General features: G+C 35.8%; 1 protein-coding gene across 1 annotated transcript in view; it reads left to right on the plus strand.

Annotated features, from left to right (window-relative positions):
- The window catches only part of TBCA (tubulin folding cofactor A), a 74,476-nt gene extending 55,550 nt beyond the window's left edge, over positions 1-18,926 (plus strand). The window contains exons 2-4 of the mRNA XM_032156998.2: positions 1,933-2,038; positions 16,774-16,860; positions 18,645-18,926. Coding sequence (XP_032012889.1) covers positions 1,933-2,038; positions 16,774-16,860; positions 18,645-18,725 — 274 coding nt within the window. The 3' untranslated portion in view covers positions 18,726-18,926. The remainder of the gene's footprint in view (positions 1-1,932; positions 2,039-16,773; positions 16,861-18,644) is intronic.
- The last annotated feature ends 6,706 nt before the right edge of the window (positions 18,927-25,632 follow it).

The following is a 25,632-nucleotide window of genomic DNA, read 5'->3' on the forward strand; positions in this document are numbered from 1 at the left end:
CATTCACATGTTTCAGTTGTCATGCTTGAATGTATCAGTACTTGCAGCTTTCCCCTGAAGCTTTGTGGTCACAGCTTTTTTTTCCTTTTTGCCAACAGCTTTATTGAGATATAATTCACATACCATACAATTAACCCATTTTAAGTCTACAGTTTACTGGCTTTTAGTATATTCACAGAGTTGTGCAACTATCACACAATCATTTTTAGAACATGTTTCTTACCCCCAAAAGAAACCTTATACCCTTTAGCTGTCACCTTTCCAATTCCCGTTGTCCCCAGTCCTAAGCAACCACTAATCTACTTTACGTTTCTATAGATTTGCCTGTTCTAGATATGTCCTATAATAAAATCATACAATATGTAGCCTTTTATGTCAAGCTTCTTTTTTACTTAGCATGTTTTCAGGGTTCACCCATGTTGTGGCTTGAATCAGCACTTTATTTTTTTTATTGCCCAATATTCTGTTTTCTGGATATACCACATTTTACATTGGTTATTGGACTTCCACATTTTGCCTGTCATGCATAATGTTGCTGTAAACATCCATAGACATGTATTCTGTGGGCATATATTTTTATTTTTCTAGGGTATGTACCTAGAAATGGAATTGTCAGGACATATGGTTACTCTGTTTAACTTTTTGAGGAATAGTCAAATTTTCTAAAGCTACTATACCAGTTTTGATTGCCATCAGCAATGTTTGATGGTTCCAATGTCTCTACATCCTTGCCATCTTGCCAACAGCCAGATGGAGAAAGCTATTTTTAATGCATATGGGCTATGAAAGCTTTTTCTTCTGCTCTTTAGATACTGTGTATATATGAATGTTAATATTTTCTTAGACTATAATTTTCTTTTATATTAAAACTTTAAACAACCAGAATTAGGGAAGATTGAACTGTTATGATTAATTTAACTTGGATTATCTATGGGATAATCAGTAGAACTTTGTATTGCAATATTTCTTATTGTTGAAACTTTTCCCGATGTACTTTCTTTAAAATACTTTTTCTTACTTTAGTAAGTAAATACTAGTTTGTTTCCACCACTTGTCTGTGACAGAACTGCATCTAAATTATCTATCCCAGCTCCTTGCACAAGGAAAGTCTGGCATAAAATTAAATGCACAATAAATACTTGTTAAACGATTTTGTTGTTAAAAAATAATCCAGTCTTTCTTTGTTTTGGATTTGACATGCAATCTACTGAATTTTCCCCTGCCAGTAAACTGAGCTTTTATCATTGTGCTGTTTCAGATACATGTATAAAGGTTTGGAAGACATATTTAAAAAAAAAAGACAGTTGTATTAGTATATATTGGTATATACTAATTTTGAGTATTGCTTTCACATTGTAATTATAATATACTGAAGTGGGTTTTTAATTTAAAAATTAAGAATTTCATGCTTTGGGCCGGGCACGGTGGCTCACGCCTGTAATCCCAGCACTTTGGGAGGCCAAGGCTGGTGGGTCACGAGGTCAGGAGATTGAGACCATCCTGGCTAACATGGTGAATCCCCGTCTCTACTAAAAATGCAAAATATTAGTCAGGCGTGGTGGCGGGTGCCTGTAGTCTCAACTACTCGGGAGGCTGAGGCAGGAGAATGGCGTGAACCTGGGAGGCAGAGCTTGCAGTGAACCGAGATCTCGCCACTGCACTCCAGCCTGGGAGACAGAGTGAGACTGTCTCAAATTAAAAAAAGAATTTCATGCTTTGATAGATTGCACTTATGTTAGGCAGGTATAGGACTTAAGAGCATGAGGATCATACTTATATCTATGACTAAACTAATTTTCTTCTGTTCCTTCCTCCCCCTATCTAGTATATCTACTTTAGTATTTTAAATATAATATGTTTTATATTTACAGTTTCTTTCTTATGGTCTAGAGAGAAAGCTGATTTTCTGAAATATTTTTGGCTTTTTTATAGGTTGGTCAAAGAAAAATTGATGTATGAAAAAGAGGCAAAACAACAAGAAGAAAAGATTGAAAAAATGAGAGCTGAAGATGGTGAAAATTATGACATTAAAAAGCAGGTAAAATTATATCATAAATAACAATAGCTAACATTTACAGAATGCCATATTAACTAACGTAGTTTTTACAATAGTCCTCTGGCTGAGATTATATTATTATTTACTTCTTTACTATTAAAACTTCCATTTAAAGATAAGGAAACTCAAACACAGGTTAAATAACTGCCCAAATCACACAGTTGCTAAGTGACATAGCTGAGGTTTTGTTTTGTTTTTTGTTTTGTTTAAGACAGGGCCTCACTCTGTCGTCCAGGCTGGAGTGCAGTGGTGTGATCACGGCTCATCACAGCCTTGACCTCTTGGCTCAAGCAATTCTCCCACCTCAACTCCCTAAAGTGCTGGGATTACAGGCATGAGCCACTGCACCTGGCATAGCTAAGAGTTGAACACAGGCATTCTGGCTCTAGTATCTGTACTCTTAACTGCTAAACTCTACTGTCTTTCCAATTTTAAGTATCAAATATAAAAATGGACTAATCTTATATTAATTATATATTTAGATTCACAAATATTGTCTCCACACCGATGTGAAGACCACAAAAATAAAATATGCATTGTACTTTTCAGTGGCTACTTCTGATTGTCTTCATGACAAATTTCAGTGGCCTTAACATTGCATATAAGGCTCTTCTTGATTTTGAATCAAGAAATGAGGTTACATCTGCTTATCTAACCTCATTTCTTACCAATCCCTATCTCAACCTCTTAGGTGCCTTATAGCTCCCTGAACATGCCCTTTCTTGTTTGCCTCTGAAATTTTGCATGTCTGGGATGCTCTTACTCCTGGCCTTACCTACCCTCTTCTTATTAATTTCTGTTCTTCCTTGAGGTCTCTTCTACTCTCACCTCAGACTGAGTTAGGTGCCCCTCCTTTTTGCTCCCATAACACTTTCTTTATTCCCATCATAGCATATATTGAACATTCATTCTCAGCTGACACTTGCTTCATAATTCCTTGAGAAAATAGAGGCCATTAGGGAACTTTCTCATATTCTTAACGACAAAATCTATCAACCTATCTGCATCTGTACCTATACCACTTTCCTTCCTGTAAGAGTGGATTATGTGCCCTAGCCCTTGTTACAACTATCAGTGACATTGTTATTACTCTTTTTTCCCTCATCTTAAATACCTCAATAGCATCTGACACAAGTTACCACTTTCACCTTGAAACTTGACATATCCTCTGAGGAGTTCAAAATTAAAATCTTGATTTCACACTACTCCAAGCTATTCTCCCAAACAAAAAACTATTTCTTCTTTCTTTTTCCTCATCTCAGTGAATGGTACCTCCACTCATCCAGATACTCAAGCCAAAAATTTAGTTGGTCCCTTCTTGATATTTTTATCTCTTTCTAATAACCACATCTAATATCAGCATCATCTCTTATTTCTTTTTTTCTTTTTTCTGTTTTTTTTTTAAATGGAGTCTTGCTGTGTCACCCTGGCTGTAGTGCATTGGTGCAATCTCGGCTCACTGCAACCTTTGTCTCCTGGCTCAGCTGATTTTCCTGCCTCAGCCTCCCAAGAAGTTGGGATTAACAGGCATGCACCACCACGCCCAGCTAATTTTGTATTTTTAGTAGAGATGGGGTTTTATCATGTTGGCCAGGCTGTTGAACTCCTGACCTCAGGCTGTCTGCCTGCCTTAGCCTCCCAAAGTGCTGGGATTACAGGGGTGAGCCACCGTGCCCAGCCAGCACCTCCTATTTCTTACTCTCTCTATTTTTCTCTCTACTGCCATTGTTCTAGTCTAGTCCACTATCATCTCTTGCTAGTACTATTTATTGCAGAAGCCTCCCAGCTGGCATACTTCTTTCCCTCTTGGCATCCTCCATTCCTTCCCTACCACAACAACTAAATAAATCTCTGTAACATGTACCTCAGATCACTTGGTCTTCTACTTAAAATCTAGTGTCAGATGCATTTAAAATAATTTCCAGATGACAGTTTAAAAAAAGGAGAGTGTGAACCAGCTTGTACAGACTATATCTTAAAATTTAGTTTTAAAATCAGCTTTATGAACTCACAGTCATTTTTGCCATGTAAATTGTGGCATAATTGGTAATCACATTTAACTCAGGCTTAATTCAGTAAAATTAATCAATCATTTAAAATAGATTTTTTTGTAGGGAGTTGCTTTCTGCCGTGCAAAAGAAATGCAGCAGCAGCTGAAACAACTTGTTGGCTGTGTCTTCCCTTGGCTATCTAGGAAGATAGCCTTCTTATTTTATTAAGCTTTTAGGAGAGGCCATCTTCCTTTATTTGTGATATAGCACTGTGTGTATAAAAGACATTTGTGTGTCAGATACTCATAAATTGAGGGAGGATTAGTAAACAGATGTGTAGATACAGTATGTCCCCTTTATTTTTGAATATTAATAAATTATATTGGGCAGTGGGGTCTCTCTGTGATGCCCAAGCTGGAGTACAGTGGTGTGATCCTAGCTCACTATTACTGCCTCAAACTCCTGGGTTCAAGTGATCCTCCCACCTCAGCCTCCAGAGTAGCTGGGACTACAGATGTGTGCCACCATGCCTGGCCAATTTTTAAATTTTTTATAGAGACAGGGTCTTACTTTCTTGTTTAGGCTGGTCTTCAACTCCTGGCCTCCAGTGATCCTCCCACCCTGGCCTCTCAGAGTCCTGGGATTATAAGCGTGAGTGCCCCCTGATCTGGCCTTGTCCACCTTTATGAACTAACCACCATTCATAGGGATTTACATATGGAATGTAACTTTTTATTCTTAAAATTATGATACATACTGCTTTTGTACCTCTTTCAATCTTATGTCTTCTATTGTTTTCCTACATCTAGTGGGAAAATATTATGACACAGTATATAACTTTATTTCATCCAGGTCCTTCTTGGACTTCATCAGTTTATTTTCCCGGTCCATGTAGCTAGTGACCTCATTTAGTCTTTTTCTTTGCCCGGCTTTTTTTCACCATCAATAATGTATTTTAAAATAGTCCTATGGCTAAAATAGGAGTTAGCAGTTACATGGAGTGGAGGAATGTGTTCCCTTTCTAAATAAAATTTTACAAATAAAGTTATGAGTTATCACAGAACCTGTTTTATTTCATTTATATTTATGTATGTATCATCTTTCGATAAAATCACTACTTTATAGGTAAGGATTAACTACGGAATCCTGTGTGGTAATTGTCATTTCAAAATACCAGCCACACACTAGTTACATTACTGACTACATACACAGATATAAAAGGGGAAAAAAAATTGTTCAAAAGTTGTTTCTACCCTCAGATGTGTTAAAATTCTCTTTTTGGTCATAGGTATCGTATTTTTTAACAGGATTTGTTAGATTCATAGCCAACTTAGTACTTACTGAGAAATAACATTTCATATCTGATTACAGAACAATAGTTGTTTCTGTTTGCTTCTGTTGTCAACCTACCATGTATATAGTTGTCAATTGCAGTTTTGTTTCAGAGTTTCCTAAAAACTTGTCTTTAGCCAACCTACATACATTTCTTAATTTCCTTTCCCTGGCTTAGCTGTATTGTGGCCATTCATTTTTTTTTTTTATCATAAACAATGGGTATTGCATAACCAAAAGAACTGCTGTGTTTGTGATTGCCTGGGACTTTAAGGTCAGCAATGGTTTTCTTAACATTTATTGTGCCTTTCATAGAAAATATCAAGAAAGCCAAGTGCTGCATTTTGTGGGTTTTCTACACTTCTCCCTAGATTTCTTCCTCTTCTGAGCTAAACACTATCCTCAGTCACTTCTCACTACTTTGGCTCTTCTCTCGCTTGGATCCGTTTTGCTCTGGCTTTCCTACCTCTTCTAAATTGGCTGTATTTTAAGCACACAGTTAAGATGCTATCTCTTATTCTCTACCAAACTCTTACCTGAAGATGGTTGCCAAAAATCAGGGGACAGTCCCTCTGTTGGACTAGGTATAATTTTGGTTCTTTTAAAATCAGTAATTAGGCCAGGTGCAGTGGCTCACATCTGTAATCCTAGCCCTTTGGGAGGCCAAGCTGGGTAGATCAATTGAGCCCAGAGTTTGAGACTAGCCTGGGGCTAGCTTGTTTTCATTAGTCCATTTTCACACTGCTATATAGAACTACCTGAGACTGGGTAACTTATAAAGAAAATAGGTTTACTTGACTCACAGTTCCACATGGCTGGGGAGACCTCAGGAAACTTACAATCATGGCAGAATGTGAAGGGGAAGCAAGCACCTTCTTCACAAGGTCGCAGGAGAGAGAGAGAGAGAAAGAGAACAAATACGAAGTGCCCCACTTTTAAACCCTCTGATCTCATGAGAACTCACTCACTATCAGAGCATATGGAAACCACCCCTATAATCCAATCACCTCCCACCAGGTCCCTCCCTAACATGTGGGGATTACAATTCAAGATGAGATTGTGTGGGGACACAGAGTGAAACCATATCAAAGGTGAAACTCTGTCTCTACAAAAAATAAAAAAAATTTTTATTAGAATACAAAAAATTAGCTGGGTGTGGTGGTGTGTACCCAAAAGTCACAGCCACCTGGGAAGCAGAGGTAAGAGGATCGCCTGAGCCCAGGGGGTCAAGGCTGCAGTGAGCCATGATCATGCCACTGTACTCTAGCCTGGGTGACAGAGTGAGGCCTTGTCTCAAAAAATACATAAAATAAAATAGAAAATTTAAAAATAAGCAGCTAGGTAAAAGTTTTCAGGAGGCCAGAATATCAGTCAATTAAAGATTTATTCTGTCTTTTTTTATTTGCTGGCTAAACAATATAACATGTCATTCAAATATTGCCCAAATTGATTTTAGCCTTCTGCTTCTGATTATCTCTCTTCTTCTCCACCAATTAGGGTTGGGTACAGAGGGTTTTGCCCTCACTTGGTAAAGCTTTCTGGTTTGTTTTTCAACCTATCCTAGGGCATAATGATTGGCAGTAATGACACTCAGTCAGACATATTTCTGTCATTTCTCCTGAGGCACAACTTACCTCTTAGGTTCCAGAAGTAGTAAGACAAACTGGTATAATTTTTGGACAAAGAGTTCTCAGTTTTCTCACAAAAGAGTTTTCACAAAAGCTTTGCAATTATTGCATATAATTACAGTAATGTAAAATTCATCTTTTTGAAAAAGATGTACACACTTTTTTTTACTCTTTGAAACAAGAGTGAACATTTACGATGACATGTTTCTATGTTTTTCCTAAAAATAAAGGGGAAATGCTTTTCATTAAATATATGGAAAATATTAGGAGGCTTCAGTCAACAAAGAAGATACCCCTTTGACCAGGAGTGTCTCACAAGGCTGATCCTGGAAGAAAAACCCAGATTTTCTTTTAATCAGTAGTAAAAATATGGAAAATAACTTACAGTCATCCAAGAAAATGTGTTTGTCTCTTGGTACATATATGCAGGCTTATAGAAGGTAATACACTTGCTTTTTTATTTCTTATTATAGATTTCACAGGAAATTCCAAAAGATACTCAAAGAGGTGTCATTACATCCTTCATCCTTCCTCCCCCAATGTTAGTATCTTGTATAAATATAATACAGTATTCAAACCATGAAGTTGACCTTGGTACACCACAGAACTTACTCATATTTCACTAGTTATACGTGCACTCATTTGTGTGTTTGCCTGTATAGTTCTCTGCAGTAGCATGTGCAGCAACCAATCAAGATGGAGAACTGTTCCATCACAAAGCTCCCTCTTGCCACTTCTTTTTAGCCACCTCATCCTCTCTGCTCCAGAAACCCTAAATAATTACACTGCCTCAAGAATGTCACATAACATAGAATGGAATGTACAGTATGTAACCTTTTAAAATTGGCTTTTTCTATTTTATATAATTCCCTTTAAGTCCATTGAAGTTATTGAGTGTATCAATAGTTTGTTCTTTATTACTGCTAAGTAGTATTCCATGGTTTGGATGTACTAACATTTAACCTTTGATGAACATTTGGATTGTTTCCAGGTTTTTGCTGTTGTGAGAAAAGCTGCTGTGAACATTCATGTACAGTTTTGATGTGAACATAGGTTTTATTTTATTTTATTATTTCTGTAGGTTTTGGGGGAACAGGTGGTATTTGGTTACAAAAGTAGGTTCTTTAGTGGTGATTTTTGAGATTTTGGTGCACCCATCACCCAAGCAGTGTACACTCTACTTGATTTGTAGTCTTTTATCCCTCACCCCATTCCCACCCTTTCCCTCTGAGTCCCCAAGGTCTATTGTGTCATTCCGACGCCTTTGCATCCTCATAGCTTAGCTCCCACTTATAAGTGAGAACATATGATGTTTCCTTTTCCATTCCTGAGTTACCTCACTTAGAGTAATTGTCTCCAGTCCCATCCAACTTGCTGCAAATGCCATTAACTCATTCCTTTCTGTGGCTGAGTAGTATTCCATCATATATATATATATGCATGCCACAGTTTATCCACTTGTTGATGGATGGACATTCGGATTGGTTCCACATTTTTGCAGTTGTGAATTGTGCTGCTATAAACATGCGTGTGCAAGTATCTTTTTCATATAATGACTTCTTTTCCTCTGGGTAGATACCCAGTAGGAATTGCTGGATCAAATGGTAGTTCTACTTTTAGTTCTTTAAGGAATCTCCACACGAATGTACTAGTTTACATTCCCAGCAGCAGTGTAGAAGTGTTCCCTGTTCACCACATCCACACCAACATCTATTTTTTTTTGTTTTTTGATTATGATCATTCTTGCAGGAGTAAGGTGGTATTGCATTGTGCTTTCGATTTGCATTTCCCTGATCATTAGTGTTGAGCATTTTTTCATATAGTTGTTGGCCATTTGTATGTCTTCTTTTGAGAATTGTCTATTCATATCGTTAGCCCACTTTTTGATGGGATTATTTGTTTTTTTCTTGCTAATTTGTTTGAATTTGTTATAGATTCTGGATATTAGTCGTTTGTCAGATGTATAGATTGTGAAAATTTTCTCTCACTCTGTGGGTTGTCTGTTTACTCTGCTGACTGTTCCTTTTGCCATGCAAAAGCTCTTTAATTAAGTCCCAGCTATTTATCTTTGTTTTTATTACATTTCCTTTTGGGTTCTTAGTTATGAAATCGCTGCCTAAGCCAGTGTCTAGAAGGGTTTTTACAATGTTATCTTCCAGAATTTTCATGGTTTCAGGTCTTAGATTTAAGTCTTTAATCCATCTTAAGTTGATTTTTGTATAAGATGAGAGGTAAGGATCCAGTTTCATTTTCCTACATGTGGCTTGCCAATTGTCCCAGCACCGTTTGTTGAAAAGGGTGTCCTTTCCCCACTTTATGTTTTTGTTTGCTTTGTCAAAGATAGTTGGCTGTATTTGGGTTTATTTCTGAGTTCTCTACTCTTGAACATAAGTTTTCATTTCTATGGGATAAATGCATAAGAGTGCAATTACTAGGTTGTATTCGTGTGGTTTTTGTTTTAAAAGAAACTACCAAACTCTTTTCCAGAGTGGTTGTACTATTTTATGTTCCCACCAGCAATGATTCAATTTCTCTACATCTTCACCAGCATTCAGTGTGATCTCTATTTTTTAATTTTAGCATTTAGCCATCAGCTATATGATAGCTGTATAGTGATAACTCATTGTGCTTTTAATTTGCATTTCCATAATGGCTAATAATATTGAATGTCTTTTCATGTGTTTATTTGCTGTCTGTGTATCCTCTTCAGTGAAAATGAGTGATCAGGCCTTTTGCCCACTAATTGGATGCTTTGTTTTTTTTTACGTTTGAGTTTTGAGAGTTCATTGTATATTCTAGACACATGCCCTTTGTCAGATATGTGGTTTGCAGATATTTCTGTCTGTAGTTTGTCTTCTTATCCTCTTAACAGTGTCTTTGACAGAGAAACAAGGATTTTGTTTTTGTTTTTGTTTTGAGACAGAATCTTGCTTGGTCGCCCAGGCTGGAATGCAGTGAGGAGATCTCAGCTCACTGCAACCTCTGCCTCCTGGGTTGAAACGATCCTTCTGCCTCAGCCTCCCAAGTAGCTGGGACTGCAGGCATGCGCCACCATGCCTGGCTAATTTTTTTTTTTTTTTTTTTTTTTTTTGAGTCAGAGCCATGCTCTTTGCTGGAATGGTGCGATCTCAGCACACTGCAACCTCTGCCTCCCAGGTTCAAGCAATTCTTCTGCCTCAGCCTCCCTAGTAGCTGGGATTATATACGCCTGCCACCATGCCCAGCTAATTTTTGTATTTTTAGTAGAGAAAAGGTTTCACCGTGTTGGTCAGGCTGGTCTCGAACTCCTGACCTCAAGTGATCTGCCCGCCTTGGCCTCCCAAAGTGCTGGGATTATAGGCATGAGCCATCGCGCCCGGCCAACAGTTTTTAAATTCAAGAACGTCCAATTTATCAGTACTTCCTTTTATGAATCATACTTTTGGTTTCAGGGCGCTAAGGCCTCTTTGCTTGTCTTAGGTCCCAAAGATTTTCTATTTTTTTTCCCTAAAAGTTGTATGATTTTGTGTTTTGTATTTAAGTCTTCAATCCATTTTGAGGTAATTTTTATAGAAAGTGTTACTTTTGGTTTGAGATTCATCTTTTTGCCAATCAATGTCCAGTTGCTCCAGCAGCATTTGTTGAAAAGGCTGTCTTCCCTTCATTGAATTGCTTTTGTATCTTTGTCAAAAATAGTTGGACATATTTGTGTGGGTTTACTTTTGTGTTCTCTCTTCTGGTTCATTAATCTTTGTCTATCCCTTTAACAATACTTCACTGTTTTGATTCTGTACTGATGTAGTAAATCTTAACATTGGGAAGAATGAGTATTTATTTTATTTTTTTTTTCAAAATTATTTTAGCTTTTCTAGTTTGTTTTGGCTTTCCATGTAAATTTTTAAATAAGCTTGTCTGTATCTATAAAACACCTTTTGATAGGAATTGCATTAAACCTATAAAGCAGTTTGGGGCAAATTGATGTCCCAGTTAATGAATATGGTAAGTCTTTCTAATTTATTTAGGTCTGATTTCCTTCATCAGCATTTTATAATTTTCAGCATACAGAGCCTGCACATTATAAATGTATAGCTAAGTATTTTTTTTTTTTTTGACGTTCTTGCAAATTGTATTGCTTTTAGTTTTGGTTTCCACATACCATATTTGTTGTTAGATATAAAAGTGCAGTTGATTTTTGTTTTTGTGTTGATCTTGTAACCTGCAGACTCACCTTGCTGAACTTACTAGTTCTAGGATTATATTCATTTTCTTTCTCAGACCTGATGATGTGAATTACATGGATTGATTTTCAAATATTTAACCATCCTTGCATATGTACAATGAATCCCACTTGATACTGATCTATAAATAATTATTTGTATACATTGCTGAATTCAGTTTGCTAATTTGTTGAGGCAGTTAATACTGATTTCATAAAATCATTTGGGAATACTGATTTCAAAAATCATTTGTTCCTTCCTTTTCTGTTTTCTTGAAGGATTTGTGTAAAATTGGTGTTAATTGTTATTTAAATGTTTGGTAGAATTGTCTATTGAAATTGTTTGGGCCTGGAGAGCTCTTTTGTAGGAACTTTTAAATTACAACTTCATTCAGCAGAACATTGTAGAAAAAGTATTTTTTAAATTAACAACAACAAATAAATTACAGCTTCAGTTTCTGTAGTGATTGATTAATAGGACTATTTAAGTAATTAAGTTTGGGTAGCTGGTAGTTTTTGAGGAATTGGTCAGTTTCTTCTAAGTTGTTTATGAGCATTATGAACAATATTATAACATCATTTATATTATTTCTTTCTTCTCCTTTTAATAATTGCAGGATCCGTAATGATATCCTCTATTTTGGACTGCTTTTGGTGATTTGTGCCCTTTCACTTTATCTTTGTCTGTCTTGCTTAAAGGTTTATCAGTGTGGGTTTTTTTCTTTCCAAGAAACCAGCTTTTTGGTTTTTTTATTTTATTACTATTTTTTTGAGACAGGGTTTCACTGTGTCACCCAGGCTGGAGTGCAGTGGTGTGATCATGGCTCACTGCAGCCTTAACCTCCCAGGTTCAAGCAATCCTCCCACTTTGGCCTTCCAAGTAGCTGGGACTACAGATGTGTGTCACCACACCTGGCTAATTTTTTGTAGAGATGGGGTCTTGCCTGTTGCCCAGGCTGGCTCGAACTCCTGGGCTCAAGCAATCTGCCTGCCCCAACCTCCCAAAGTGTTAGGATTACAGGCTTGAGCCATGGCACCCAGCCAAAACCAGCCTTTTGTTTCATACAGTTTTGTCTATTGCTTTTCTGTTTTTAATTTCGTTGATTTCTGCTCTTATATATTATTTCCTTCTGCTTGTTTTAGGTTTATTTTGCTCTTCTTTTTCTAGGTTCTTGAAACAAGAACTTATTTAAATTACATTAAAACAAGATTATTAATTTCAGACCTTTCCTTTTGATTAATGTAAGCATTTAGTGCTATAAATTTCCCAACAGACACTGCTTTAGCTGCATCCCATAAAATTTGACATGTTATATTTTCATTTCCATTTATCTGTGTCTTTATTTGAGACTTTTTTTTGGTGCATGGCCTACTTATAAGTATACTGTTTAATTTCTAAGTAGGGATTTTCCTTCTTTCTGTTATGATTTCTAATTTTACTCCATTATAGTCAGATAATGTATTATGTAGGATTTCAGTTCTTTTCAATTTGTTGGGGTTTTTGTTATCGTTGGGGTTTTTTGATCCAGAATATGGCTTACTTCAGTAAATATTTCATGGGCACTTGAAAAGTATTTGTATTCTCCTTACTTATTAGAACATTGTATTCTCCTTTCTGAGGTAGAGTGTTCTATAAAAGTCAGTTACACCTTGTGCGTTGGTGTTGTTCAGTTCTTTTATACCTTTACTGATTTTCATCTAATATTTCTATCAGTTGCTGAGTGTGGGGTATTGAAATCCCCAGCTAATGTTTATGGATTTGTCTGTTTTTCCTTTCAGCGCTATCAGTTTTCGTTTTACATATTTTTAAACTCTGTTTAATACATGCACATCTAAGATCACTGTATTTTCTTGGTAGATTGATAATTTTATGATAATGTAACATCCCTCTTTGTCTGTAATAATTATTTTGCTTCGAAGTTTACTTTATCTGGTATTAGTTTAGCCACTCCTGATTTTTTGGCTTTTTAGAGGCAAGGTCTCACTCTTTTGCCTAGGCTGGAGTACATTGTCACGATCATAGCTCATTGTAACCTCCCAGCTCCTGGGCTCAAGTAATCCTCCTGCCTCAGCCTCTTGAGTAGCTAGAACTACAGGCATGTGCCACCACACTCACCTAATTTTTATTTTTTTGTAAACAGAGTTTCACTGTGTCGCCCAGGCTGGTCGCAAACTGCTGGCCTCAAGCGATCTTCCTGTCTTGGCCTCCTAAAGTGCTGGGATTATATAGGAATGAGCCACCATGCCTAGCCCTGATTTTTTAAATTAATGTTTACATTATATATATTTTCCCATCCTTTTATTTTTTATTTTATTATGTTTAAAATGAATTTCTTGTAGACAGCATGTTATTGGGTCCAATCCATGAATCTCTGCCTTTTAACTAGTGTATTTACATCATTTACATTTAAAGTAATTATTGATAACATTAGAGCTTAAGGGCCCAAAGATAATTTTTTTTTCTTTGACTTAAGATTCTTCTTACAATCTTACTCATTTAGCAATAACCACAGAATACAAGTCAAATAGATTTCCTGACAAGTGAGTACATTAACATTTTACTGCCATCTAAAGGAAACACTTAACCATTATTCCAGTAATCTCTGGATTACTCTAGAGCTCAACCTGGCAAACTAATGCCATTGGTTTCAGAGGTAGCCAATAGCCAACATTAGAGTATTTATTGATTATTATAGCTATAGGTATAGCCAGCTTCTGATGGATGATCTGGATCCTTAAAGAATCTGGAAACCTCATCACAATCAGCAATAACCTAAGAGCTTGATTGACATTGGCCAGATTATTTCACAGAACTCTTCTTTCTGACAAAAATGAAGATCTGCCAATTGGGGTATTTCCTTTCCAATTTACATATGTTTGACTCTAAAGGAAATTGTTTAGATTTTAGGTTCAGCCATTTATTCATTGTTATAACCTGAACCTTGCTAAACTAACTCCCAACTTCCATTTTACCAAATAAGTACCCCCTATAAAACCATAACTTGTTTTAAAAACAATTAGACATCAGTTAGTACCACATCCTGTTGTGTTTGTTCCTCTAAGGTTCTTTGCATCTCCCAGTCTATGCCAAGATCCTGAATTAAGCTCAGATTTATCATAGTCAACATTAGAATAAACTGACAATTGATTCAGATATTGTAAACAGAGGCACAATTCATTTGAGTACTACCTCCCAAGGGAAACACTTTGAAAGATAATATTCATTTAATTAAGTTTAGGTGTTTTGGGGGGTATCTTTACATATATAATCACACCTCATATACTGTGTTTTAAAATTATTCCAGACAGTTGCAATTCATTGTCCCAAGGTAAAATATATGATTTATGGCTTTGATGAAGATGTGGTTTGTGAATTCCAAATCATAGCCATCACTGTGTTCCTTTGGCTCTCTGTGGCATGATCTTCTTGAAGCAATCTCAAATGTTTCTTTTCATGTTAATACACCTAGACTTATGGATTTAGAGGACAGAGACCTTTTCTTTTTCATCTTTGTATCCCCAGTACCTGGCATCCTGAAGACGTATAGTAAACTTATTGAATGAATTGGGGTAGTGTATGGGAGAGCCTGAGCTTTGGCCCTGTGTAAGTCAGAGTCCTGTTTTGATAGACTGAGGATTCTTGGTTTGTAATAATAGATGGAATTTTAATGAATAGAAGTTATTTTTGGATGGCATTGTTTAAAGTTTTTTTTGGTGGCTAAAGCTTAGAAAATATTTTTTTTTACAAACACATATTGTGACTTGTCATGGATTTGACCTATTCATTTCATCTTGTTTAATTCCTGTAACCATTCTGAAGGGAATTCCATAGGAAAGGAAATAGGAAAAATCCAATATGAAATATTCCTGTCACTGATTTTTCACATATATTCAAACTAACCAGATACACAAAAATAATTTAATGGCAGTGGTTAAATGTGTAGACATAGTATGATTAGCTCTGAGGTAAAATCATGATGTTATGTTTGAAATTTTCAACCTGTGCCTTATTAGTAAAAGAGGTTTAAGTTCAACAATAGATTTCTACCTGAGAAAATAGATGTGAATAAAGAACTTCTTTGTATGTTATAATTGAGATTTTTGTTTTCAATATGAGCTCTGACAAAGCTGTTTGGGAAAGGAAGAAGGTACTGGGACTTAAAGTTTCTATTAAAATATAGTATTATTACTGTTAAATTATATCATTACTTTTTATTTTATACGAGCTTGATAATCTCCTTAGTAAAAAGCTCAGATTTTCTACCCATTTCTTTAAAGGTATTTGACCAAACATTATTTTTTTGGACATAAATGTTTAGATGAGCTCTATGTTTCTTTCTGAGAATGGTTTAAGGAAATAAAGCTTCCTACTACTCTAAGAAAAAGCCCTATTTGAAGTCCAATATGTGGCATTAACTTATTTACTCTTATCAGTTGGGTTTCCCTGTCATTGATTTGATTTTTTTTCTTTCATGATTTGATGTGTTATAGTCCAGTTTTGAATGATGGATTTTATGTCCAGAAATATCCTCTAGAATACATATGTATTTCTGTGTTTAACTCTAGTGTCTGTCATCAGGAGGAATAGGAAGAAGTTTAGATTCAGAGGGGTGCCACATTGGTAATTTGGCTCACATTGCATGGGGAGAATAATCTCTCTCCTAAAATGAAGCACGAGGATAAGTAATAACTTTTTATGCATGATAAGCATCAAAAATATGAACCTGCTGGTCTTTGCTTTTCATTTTTCTTTACCTCTCTCTTTCAGTGTGAACCTCCTGCAGTGTGCACACGATGTGATCAATAACTCAATAACTTTTTTCATGCAGTAATTATCTCCATGTGATATTATCTGAACACTGTTTTTCTTTATTACTCAAAAGATGCAGGAGATATTTATATAACCAGCTGATCCCATTTTGGATAAAGGTGCTTTGTGACAGCAGGGGAAATAGTTTATTTTAAATAGCCTTTTAAAATAAATACTCTATGAAAAGCTTTTCCAGTTAACTTTCACTTAGCATGCGAAGGTGATTACCAAAAAGATTTAGTTCTAAAACTTGTACTTTGTAGATTTTACAGTATGATAGTCTTTCTTTTCTAACTTTTTTTTTTTTTTTTGAGATGGAGTTTCGCTCTTGTTGCCCAGGCCAGAGTGCAATGGTGCAATCTCAGCTCATCGCAACCTCCGCCTCCTGGGTTCAAGCGATTCTCCTGCCTCAGCCTCCTGAGTAGCTGGGATTACAGGCATGCGCCACCACGCCCTGCTAATTTTGTATTTTTAGTAGAGACAGGGTTTCTCCATGTTGGTCAGGCTGGTCTCGAACTCCTGACCTCAGGTGATCTGCCTGCCTCGGCCTCCCAAAGTGCTGGGATTACAGGCGTGAGCCACTGTGCCTGGTCTTTCTTTTTAACTTCTAATATGTACAATTTAAGTTAAAATATTGAACCATTTAACATAACCATAACTTTTTTCTGATTCCTCTTAATAAGGATATATTTACCAAGATATGAGCTAAACACATACAAGTTCTACCATCTTTGAACGTCTCACAGAGATTCTCATTCTAGGCAGAGATCCTACAAGAATCCCGGATGATGATCCCAGATTGCCAGCGCAGGTTGGAAGCCGCATATTTGGATCTTCAGCAGATATTAGTAAGCAAAGACTTCTGTGTCTTACGTTTAAATTTCTTTTTCAATCCAATACATGGAAAGCCAAAAGTTTAAATATTTAACACTGAGAACTCATTGGCAATATTTCTTATTCACTTGCCCTTTATATCACTATATTTTAAAATAATTAATGGAGTTTAAATTGTGTTTTGAATTATGCCTCCAGTAAAAGTACTGTTTTCTAGCATGTTTGTTCAGTTTATTAAAATTTAGCTAGTTAAATTTATTTAAGTTATGATAGTACCAGTATTGTCCAGCAATGTCTTGATTATTTGGTTTTCATACATAAAGATCTTTTGAGACATTGAGGATGAGTTGACTGATTAAAATTTTAAAAGATCTAATGTTTCAAAAGAATTTGTGATCTTATTAAAAGGATCTGGAATTCTTTCACATTCAAACCTAAATCAGTTTGAGAGGGGGAAAAACCTGGCAATCTATATAGTCCCCTCATATTAACTTGGAGCTGAATAACACTTATACTTGCTGGTATAAATGCCTTTTGATACAGAAGGGAGATAAAGCAGGAAATAATAACTGTTAAAATACTGTCTAAGACAGGAAGCATCATTTGTATTTCTTGACAGTTTAAATCCTTTTTTCTCTCATGAATCTAGTAGCTGAGAAAGTAATAGAAATTGCTTGAAAAAAAATAATGTTGGCTGCTGAGTGCGGTGGCTCACGCCTGTAATCCCAGCACTTTGGGAGGCCAAGGTGGGTGGATCACGAGATCAGGGGTTCAAGACCAGCCTGACCAACATGGTGAAACCCCGTCTCTACTAAAAATACCAAAATAATAATAATAATAATAATAATAATAATAATGTATTTGGATTATATATTTGTATGTGAAATGTATTCAACAATATCTCTGCCCTCGAAGAGCTTATGTTTACTAACAGAGAACAAAGATGTGTTTAAGGTATAACATGGAGGTTTAAGAAATTCTTACCTATAGTTTGAGCTAAGCAAATTCTCAGTCCTTTTGCTTTCAGTTTTCATATTAAATACACACATACTGTATTTCCTCTACTCTGTTTGTATATCTCCATCTTTTATTGACCTGACATAAATTGCTAACCATAGCTTCATTTAAAAATCAAACAAAATTTCCTATGTAATTTAGATAATATTATTTCATTTGTCTGTTATCATTACAATATATTAGTAAAAGTTGCCTGTATATCAGTATTATGGAAAAACTCAATCTTTAAATATCAGAAAATGAAGGATGTATTTTCTTTCCTTTAGTGTAGGGTATGTAATACCCATTAGCAAGCAGGCAATTCATTTGTTTAATTCAAAGATTATATTTAACTCTGTTGTGACATCGGAAGCCTTCTTTGTCATTGCGAATAGTTGGTGGATTATATTGGCCTGAATGCTGTCACATATGTAACATGTTAGTAGATCTTCCTTTTTATTTTTCTCTTTCGTATGATGGTGGTGGGTCAACAAAATGAGAATAAACTTTTTCTGAGGTTTTTATTTAATTTACTTAATGTTGGTAGCTTTAGAAGACTGTTATTCACTTATTATATGAGAATATATACAGTGAAACAAAACCACCAGTTATTTCCCTTTCCTTGTAAAGAAGGAGCAGAACGTGGGAAACCTGTGGAATTACAATATATTTAGATGAGGCTTGGGATTTTTTACTTTTAATATTTTAGTTATTTACATTAATGGTTTGTAATATTTGAGTAAATAACAAAGTACTGAAACTTGAAAAGGATAAACTTAATTTTTATTGTATTTCATTTTAGGAAAGTGAAAAAGACTTGGAAGAAGCTGAGGAATATAAAGAAGCACGTTTAGTACTGGATTCAGTGAAGTTAGAAGCCTGAAACTTTTCTCGTATGGGGTGGTTTTTGCATTAAATCCTGGGGTCCATTTTACAATCCATTATTTTTAACCACTGCTGTGTGTTCAAGTAGTATGAGAATGTGATTGTTTTTATCTGGTTACATATATATTTCTTTGTCTAATTTAATATGTCAAATAAATGAGTTCATCTAATAAAATTGTTTATTTTATACTTTACAAAATTTTTAAATTAACCTTTTATCATTAAACCACATAGACTTTATGACAGAGAACTATAATCTGTTAGGTTCTATTCGAAGTCTACGTATTTTGCTTCACAAGCATGGATTGAGTTTTAAAAAATAGAATAACATTTTTTCAAATAACAATCCAAATTTTAGTTGGGTGTAGTGGTACATGCCTATATTCCCAACTACTGGGGAGGCTGAGGTGGGAGGATTGCTTGAGTCCACTAGTATGAGGATGCAGTAAGGTATGATTATGCCAGTGTACTCCAGCCTAGGGAACATAGCAAGACCCTATCTCTAGAAGATTGAATTGTAAGCAGTTTATTTGGAATAGAATACAACTGATACAAAAGGAAGAATTCTCTTTGGGGAAGGTCTCACATAATAAGGCCTTCACAGTGAAAGTCTAACATTTCCATTACTATAAATGAATGAGAAACATTTAAATCTTTTTCCAGGACAGATTCACACAGAAAACACCCAACCATTTAGATCTTCAAATAAGATTCTTATGAACAATGAAGAGTTGAATGGTATTTTGAAACAATAATGGCTATTGCCAGTGAAGTGCTGGCAAATATTTAAAGGCTCTTCAGAATAGGAGGGGAACCTCTGATTGGTAGCTTTTGCTGATTTCTGTGGTATAAATACTCCTACCTGTGACCAATTTCAAACTACTAATATGACATCACTGAACACAAAGTTATGAAAATTTGGGCCAGCTCCATCATAATTTGGCTGTAGCCAATCTTGATTATCTAGATTGACTCGGGGGGAAAAAGTATCATTTTGTCAGAAAGCATTTTTCCAGTACAATTGTGACCCTATTACCCAATCATTTGAGTTTATTTTCCAAAAATACAAGACAACTCATTTAGATTTTTTATATTTCCAGAAAATGTGTGTGAGCCTTATATCACCAGCCTAATGGACATTTGGTGTAAGGAACCAAATATCTATATATAGCATTTAAATTTGAAAAGTCAAAATTGGAAAAAAATAAAACTTGAGTTTTTGCTGCATTAAATACTTACAGTGTTAGTATGGTTGGTATGATTTTGGAAGTTGTAAATAATCACTAGAAATCATAACATATTTATTGAATCTGTCCAAAGATCAGAAAAGAGAAAAATAATTATTTTTTCCTAAGTTATTCTTAAAGCTTCTGTTGTTATAAAGCACAGATTATATCACTTATAAAATAAACTTATGCCAGGCACAGTGCTCACGCCTGTAATCTCAGCACTTTGGGAGGCCGAGGCAAGTGGATCACCTGAGGTCAGGAGTTTGAGACCAGCCTGACCAACATGGTGAAACCCCGTCTCTACTAAAAAATACAAAAATTTGCCGGCATGATGGCAGGTGCCTGTAATCCCAGCTACCCGGGAGGCGGAGGCAGGAGAATCGCTGGAATCTGGGAGCAGAGGCTGCAGTGAGCTGAGATCGCACCACTGCACTGCCACCTAGGTGACAGAGCAAGGTTTTGTCTCAAAAAAAAAAGAAAAAGAAATATATCTTTAGAGAATTCCTGTCTCAACTATAGATTTTATACTGGATCACTCTCCAAGTATTAATGAGAAGCACAAGAGGCTTAACATCCAGTGAAGACTTTATTTCTGGGAATTTTTCATACATTCCACTTAGGTTTTCATGGCCATCAATAAGCATATTAAAATACGAGCAGCTGTAATCAATTCAGCATCTTGTTTTTATGTTTTTATTTAAACGCCTATATCTGTGTAATAATAGGTAGAAATTGCCAAGTAATTTTGCCTCTTTTTCTTCCTGCCCCAACACCTGAGCCCTCAACCAACATATAGTAGTTGTCCAGTAAACAATTGTAGATTGAATGAAAAGCAAGAACATCTTTGACCTCTGGAAATGAAAGAATGCCAAGAAGGATTCCATCACATTGTAAACACGTTTAATACAGTGCCTTTCCCACTGTTTTGACTGCAAACCACAATACAAAACACATTTTCCATTGTGACCCAGGGCATATATATGAATGTGTGTGTGTATATACAATATGTGTTCTTACTATGTACAATTCCTACCTGCTATTGGGTGGTGAAAAACACTACCCAAATACAATCATATAAAATTATTCTGTTTGTGAAAAATTTTACACACACAGACATATAAACTTCTTAGATCAGTTGTCTCAGTGAACATGTGCAAAGCCATACACATTGCAGGTATAAAGTCTCATGGTAAAGTGTAACCACTTATTCGTAATATGCCCCGAGTCCTTGCACAGACAAATATAAAGGCTTCCATAGGGAACACAGGCAAAACAAAGGCATACAAGTGATAGATATGAGTAGTAAACCTAACATCTGTATTTTTCTGTACAGCAAAGGCCACATCATTTTTAAGTAAGACTATGCATAGGACAAAGAAATAAAGATACAAGGTATGGAATCAGTAAGGTGACCAAATCCAGGCTGGTTTTAATGCCAGTAAGAACATTCCCAAGTCCTAGCATCTTTACTTGTACATTCTTGGCTAATGGGCAGATCAGTCCTAGTAAATCAAAATACCCCCTCAATGGTCCTGGACAGGGACTTTCTGTCTGGGCTTTTAGGACATTTATATTTCTGGATGAGCATCAACATCTCAAGAAGTAGGTTTTCTTTCCTTTCTCATGTTTTGTACCACGCTACGTAAATCTTTGGGGGGAATGAAATTTGTGAGGAGGGGAGAGAAGGCACACTGCTAAAATAAGCACACGTTTATTTTATGGGTAATGAAAAGTAGCTAAAACAATATATTGTAATGTTTGTTTAACATTCCTCAACTTTCTGGTCAGCAACATTCAAAGCCTAATATTTTAAAATTGCCTTTATACCTGTACCTGTACACTGAATCACTTCCAAATTGAGCAGTCAAACCTGTTTAATCTAGATCACTTTGCAAACTTTATTACATTACTTGGGTTTTTTTAAATCCTATCAAATTTAATAAGGACATATCCTACAGCTAGTTATCACTTAAATCTTATTATTTGGTCATTTAGACAAACCAAGGACAGGTTAATCCTTTCTTTGATGGCGTTAAGGCCTTTAAATGTCAGTGTAAACTTAAGTACGTGGGAGCCAGAGCTGTGAAGCATGTGGTATTAAAGGGTTAATCAGATCATTTAGTCCCTGAAGCTCCTTTGAGTGCTTTAGCTGGAAAGAAAATGAATGGTTTGGTAATGCTATACTATGAGACAAGTTATAAGTAATATTGTACTTGAAATTTTCAAGAGTGCTTCATAAAAATCTACACTGCTCTCCACTATTCATCTTACTATTACAATATGAGAGGGATTTGCTCATGTATTGGACTGTTGCACAGAAAGGTATAATTAATCTATGTTACAGTAGATCTGTACCTTTCTTATATTTTATGCTTTCTGTTGGCTGCTGGATAGTTGACAAGGTGCTTTCAAAATCTTGGAGGAAAATATTTTTAATATGTCACAAGAAGTTAAGATTTTCAATGCACAAGAGCTCTTTCAAATTAATTAAAAACCTTCAGTATAAAAAGTAAACAAAGGATAGAAACACATAGTTCACAGAAGAAGAAATACAAATGGATGGGTTTTTAAAATGTTCCACTCCAGTAGTAATCATACTCAGATTTTAAAGACAATAAAGCAAACTTTTTAAAGATAATGAATACCTCTTGTGTAGGTGTGATAAAGTACTAGTCAACGAGCTTAGATAAGAAGATGAAATGAGAAATAAATATTGGAAAAGAGACATCATCTTCATTATATGCAGATAAGCTGTGCACCAGGAAAACACCAGAGAGTCATCTGTGAAATAATCAGGAACGATGAGGAAATTAAAATGAGTATTTACATGAGAGTAGAACTGTTATGGGTTGAATTATGTTACCCAAAAAGAGATGTTGAAACCGTAACCCCCAATACCTCAGGATAGAACCCTATTTGGAAACAGATCCTTGCAGAAATAGTTAAGATAAGGTCTTAACTTACTAGAGTAGGGTGGGCCTTTAACCCAGTATGACTGATGTATGAATAAGAAGACACTGTGAAGACATAGTGAGAAGGCCATATGACAACAGAGTTATGCAGCCTCAAGCCAAGGACCACCAGCATGACACCAGAAGCTAAGAGAAAGGCAGGGAACAGATTCTTCCCCAAGAGCCTCCGAGAGCATGGCCTTGCAGACACCTTGATTTTGGCTTCTAGCCTCCAGAAATGAGACAATAGTTTGTGGTACCTTGTTACAGCAGTCCTAGAAAACAAATACATAGAACCCAAAAGCTTTTCTGTATGCCAGCAGTGGCCAAATATAATTGAAAAAAGGATTTCCAGTGAGAGTCAAAAAGACATTTAAAAAGAATGACTTGTACTGTATATGGAGAGTTAATATTGTGAAAATGTGAATTCTCTCTATGTTAATCTGTAAATTCAATGAAATAAAGCACAGAAAGGCTTTAGCAGAGGGAAGAATTTGAGGAAATGGTTCTAAAATCCAATTAAGAAAATTTTTTTAACAGGCAAGAATGGCTGGGGGAGGGATCTGAAAAAGAATAGTGGTAAGAGGGGACTAGCTCTGCTCACTAGTAAAACTTTGTTAAGTTACAATAATTAAATGTATGGTAAAAGAAGAGAATATCAAACAGAATAAGAGTCCAGAAGCAAACCCAAATTTATATGAATATAGATTTAGTATATGATAAAGGCTATTTCAGATCCTTGGGGGAAAAATATGGAGCTGGATCTCTATTTCACCTCTCACACCAAAATGCATCTCAAATGAGTCAAAAATTTCAGTATAAAATGGAAAAGAAAATGTAGAAGAAAACACTGGTGAATCCAATAGACTAACAATTTTTAAGTTGATATTATGCAATGAGGGTATAGGGAAATGGAAAATGTAACACACAGTTTGTGAGAATATTTTAAAGATGGCAATTCTCCACAAAGTAACATATATCTCTAATACAAGAAGTATTAAACTTATAAAGAGAAAAATAAGTGGTAAGACTGTTCAAGAATTGAGACAGAGTCTCCCTCTGTAGCCCAGGCTGGAGTGCAATGGTGCGATCTCGGCTCACTGCAACCTCCGCCTCCTGGGTCCTGGTTCAAGCAGTTCTCCTGCCTCAGCCTCCCCAAGTAGCTAGGATTACAGGCATGCACCACCATGCCTAGCTGATTTTTGTATTTTTAGTAGAGACGGGGTTTCACCATATTGGCCAGACTGGTCTTGAACTCCTGACCTCGTGATCCGCCCTCCTCGGCCTCCCAAAGTGCTGGGATTACAGGTGTGAGCCACTGTGCCTGGCCAAGAAAATCTTAAAAATGGAGAATTGGTGAAGGAGAAAGAGGATAAACGTAGGAGGCATTGCAGCTGGGTATTTGAAATTTAAAACTCCTGCGTGTAAAACAGTGAAACTGGCATGAGATTGAACTGTCAGAATAAAGTAGAACACCCACACCATACCCAAATATATATCAATACATAAATATCTGATAGAGGTGGCATCTTAAGTTCATGGTAAAAGGATGGATAATTCCCATTCCAATAAATAGAAAAGTCAGTTCTTGAGAAAAATAAAAATAGATTTCTGTCTCACCTCACACAATAAAATAAAGCTTAAACAGATTAAAGAATTTATGCAACAAATATTTCTCAAACCTTTTATTAGCTAGGCATTATTCTGGTCCTAGGATGCAGTAGTGAGCAAGACAGACAAAGATCTTTGCTTTTAAGGAGCATATAACTCATAGAGGTTGATAATAAATAAGCAAGAAGGTATCAGAGGCATGTTCTGTGCATAAAATGAAAACAAGCTGGTGTATTAGAGAACAACCAGATGATGAGGGAAGGCCTTTCTGAAGAGATATTTGAGCTAGGCTCTGATCCAGAACCTCAACAGAGAGAAGTGGATTGCAAGCAAAAGAAAAACTACTGTGATGCCTAAGAAAAGGCTAGGTGAGTTCAAACAAAGGAGACCAGTGAGGCTAGAGTTAAGTGAATGATGGGGAAAGTAGTACATGAATTTTTAGGACTTTGTAAACCAAGGAAAGAAATTGAGGTTCTATTCTAATGAGAAGCCACAGATTTTAAGCAAGAGAGTGACATGGTTTAATTACAGCATTGTTTAAAGATCTTGTTGCTCTTAGAAACTGAGTCATAGGGGGCAAAAATGAGAGCAGAGGAAGGCTGCTATAATAGTACAGAGTTAAATGTAAGAAATAAAACATAAAAAACCAAGAATATTTTACTTAAGATTTAATCTGCAAATGGAAAATCAATTTCTAAAAATATAAAGATTACATTTCGTTGAACAAAAAATTGTGAATATCTTTTTCAAAATAGAACTAACTAAATTACATAACAAACATCAGACTAGGATAAAAGATTAAGGATTTTAGTAGATAATTAATATTTTTAATATATTAGAAAAGGCCAGGCATGGTGCCTCACACCCATAAACCCAGCACTTTGGGAGGCCAAGGCAGGAAGATTGCTTGAGCCCAGGAGTTTGAGGCCAGCCTGGGCAACTTAGTGAGATCCCATCTCTATTAAAATATATAGTATGTATATATACATACTATATATATGAAGATAGATCAGTTACTTTTAATTTGGCCATCCCTTTCTCTGTAGCCAAAGATATATCTAATTCTTTTTATTGGGAATTCTTAGGGAAAACTCACTTATTGAATTCTTCTCAA

This window comes from Hylobates moloch, unplaced genomic scaffold (genome assembly GCF_009828535.3).
Source record: "Hylobates moloch isolate HMO894 unplaced genomic scaffold, HMol_V3 SCAFFOLD_6, whole genome shotgun sequence".
In the NCBI taxonomy this organism is placed as follows: domain Eukaryota; kingdom Metazoa; phylum Chordata; class Mammalia; order Primates; family Hylobatidae; genus Hylobates; species Hylobates moloch.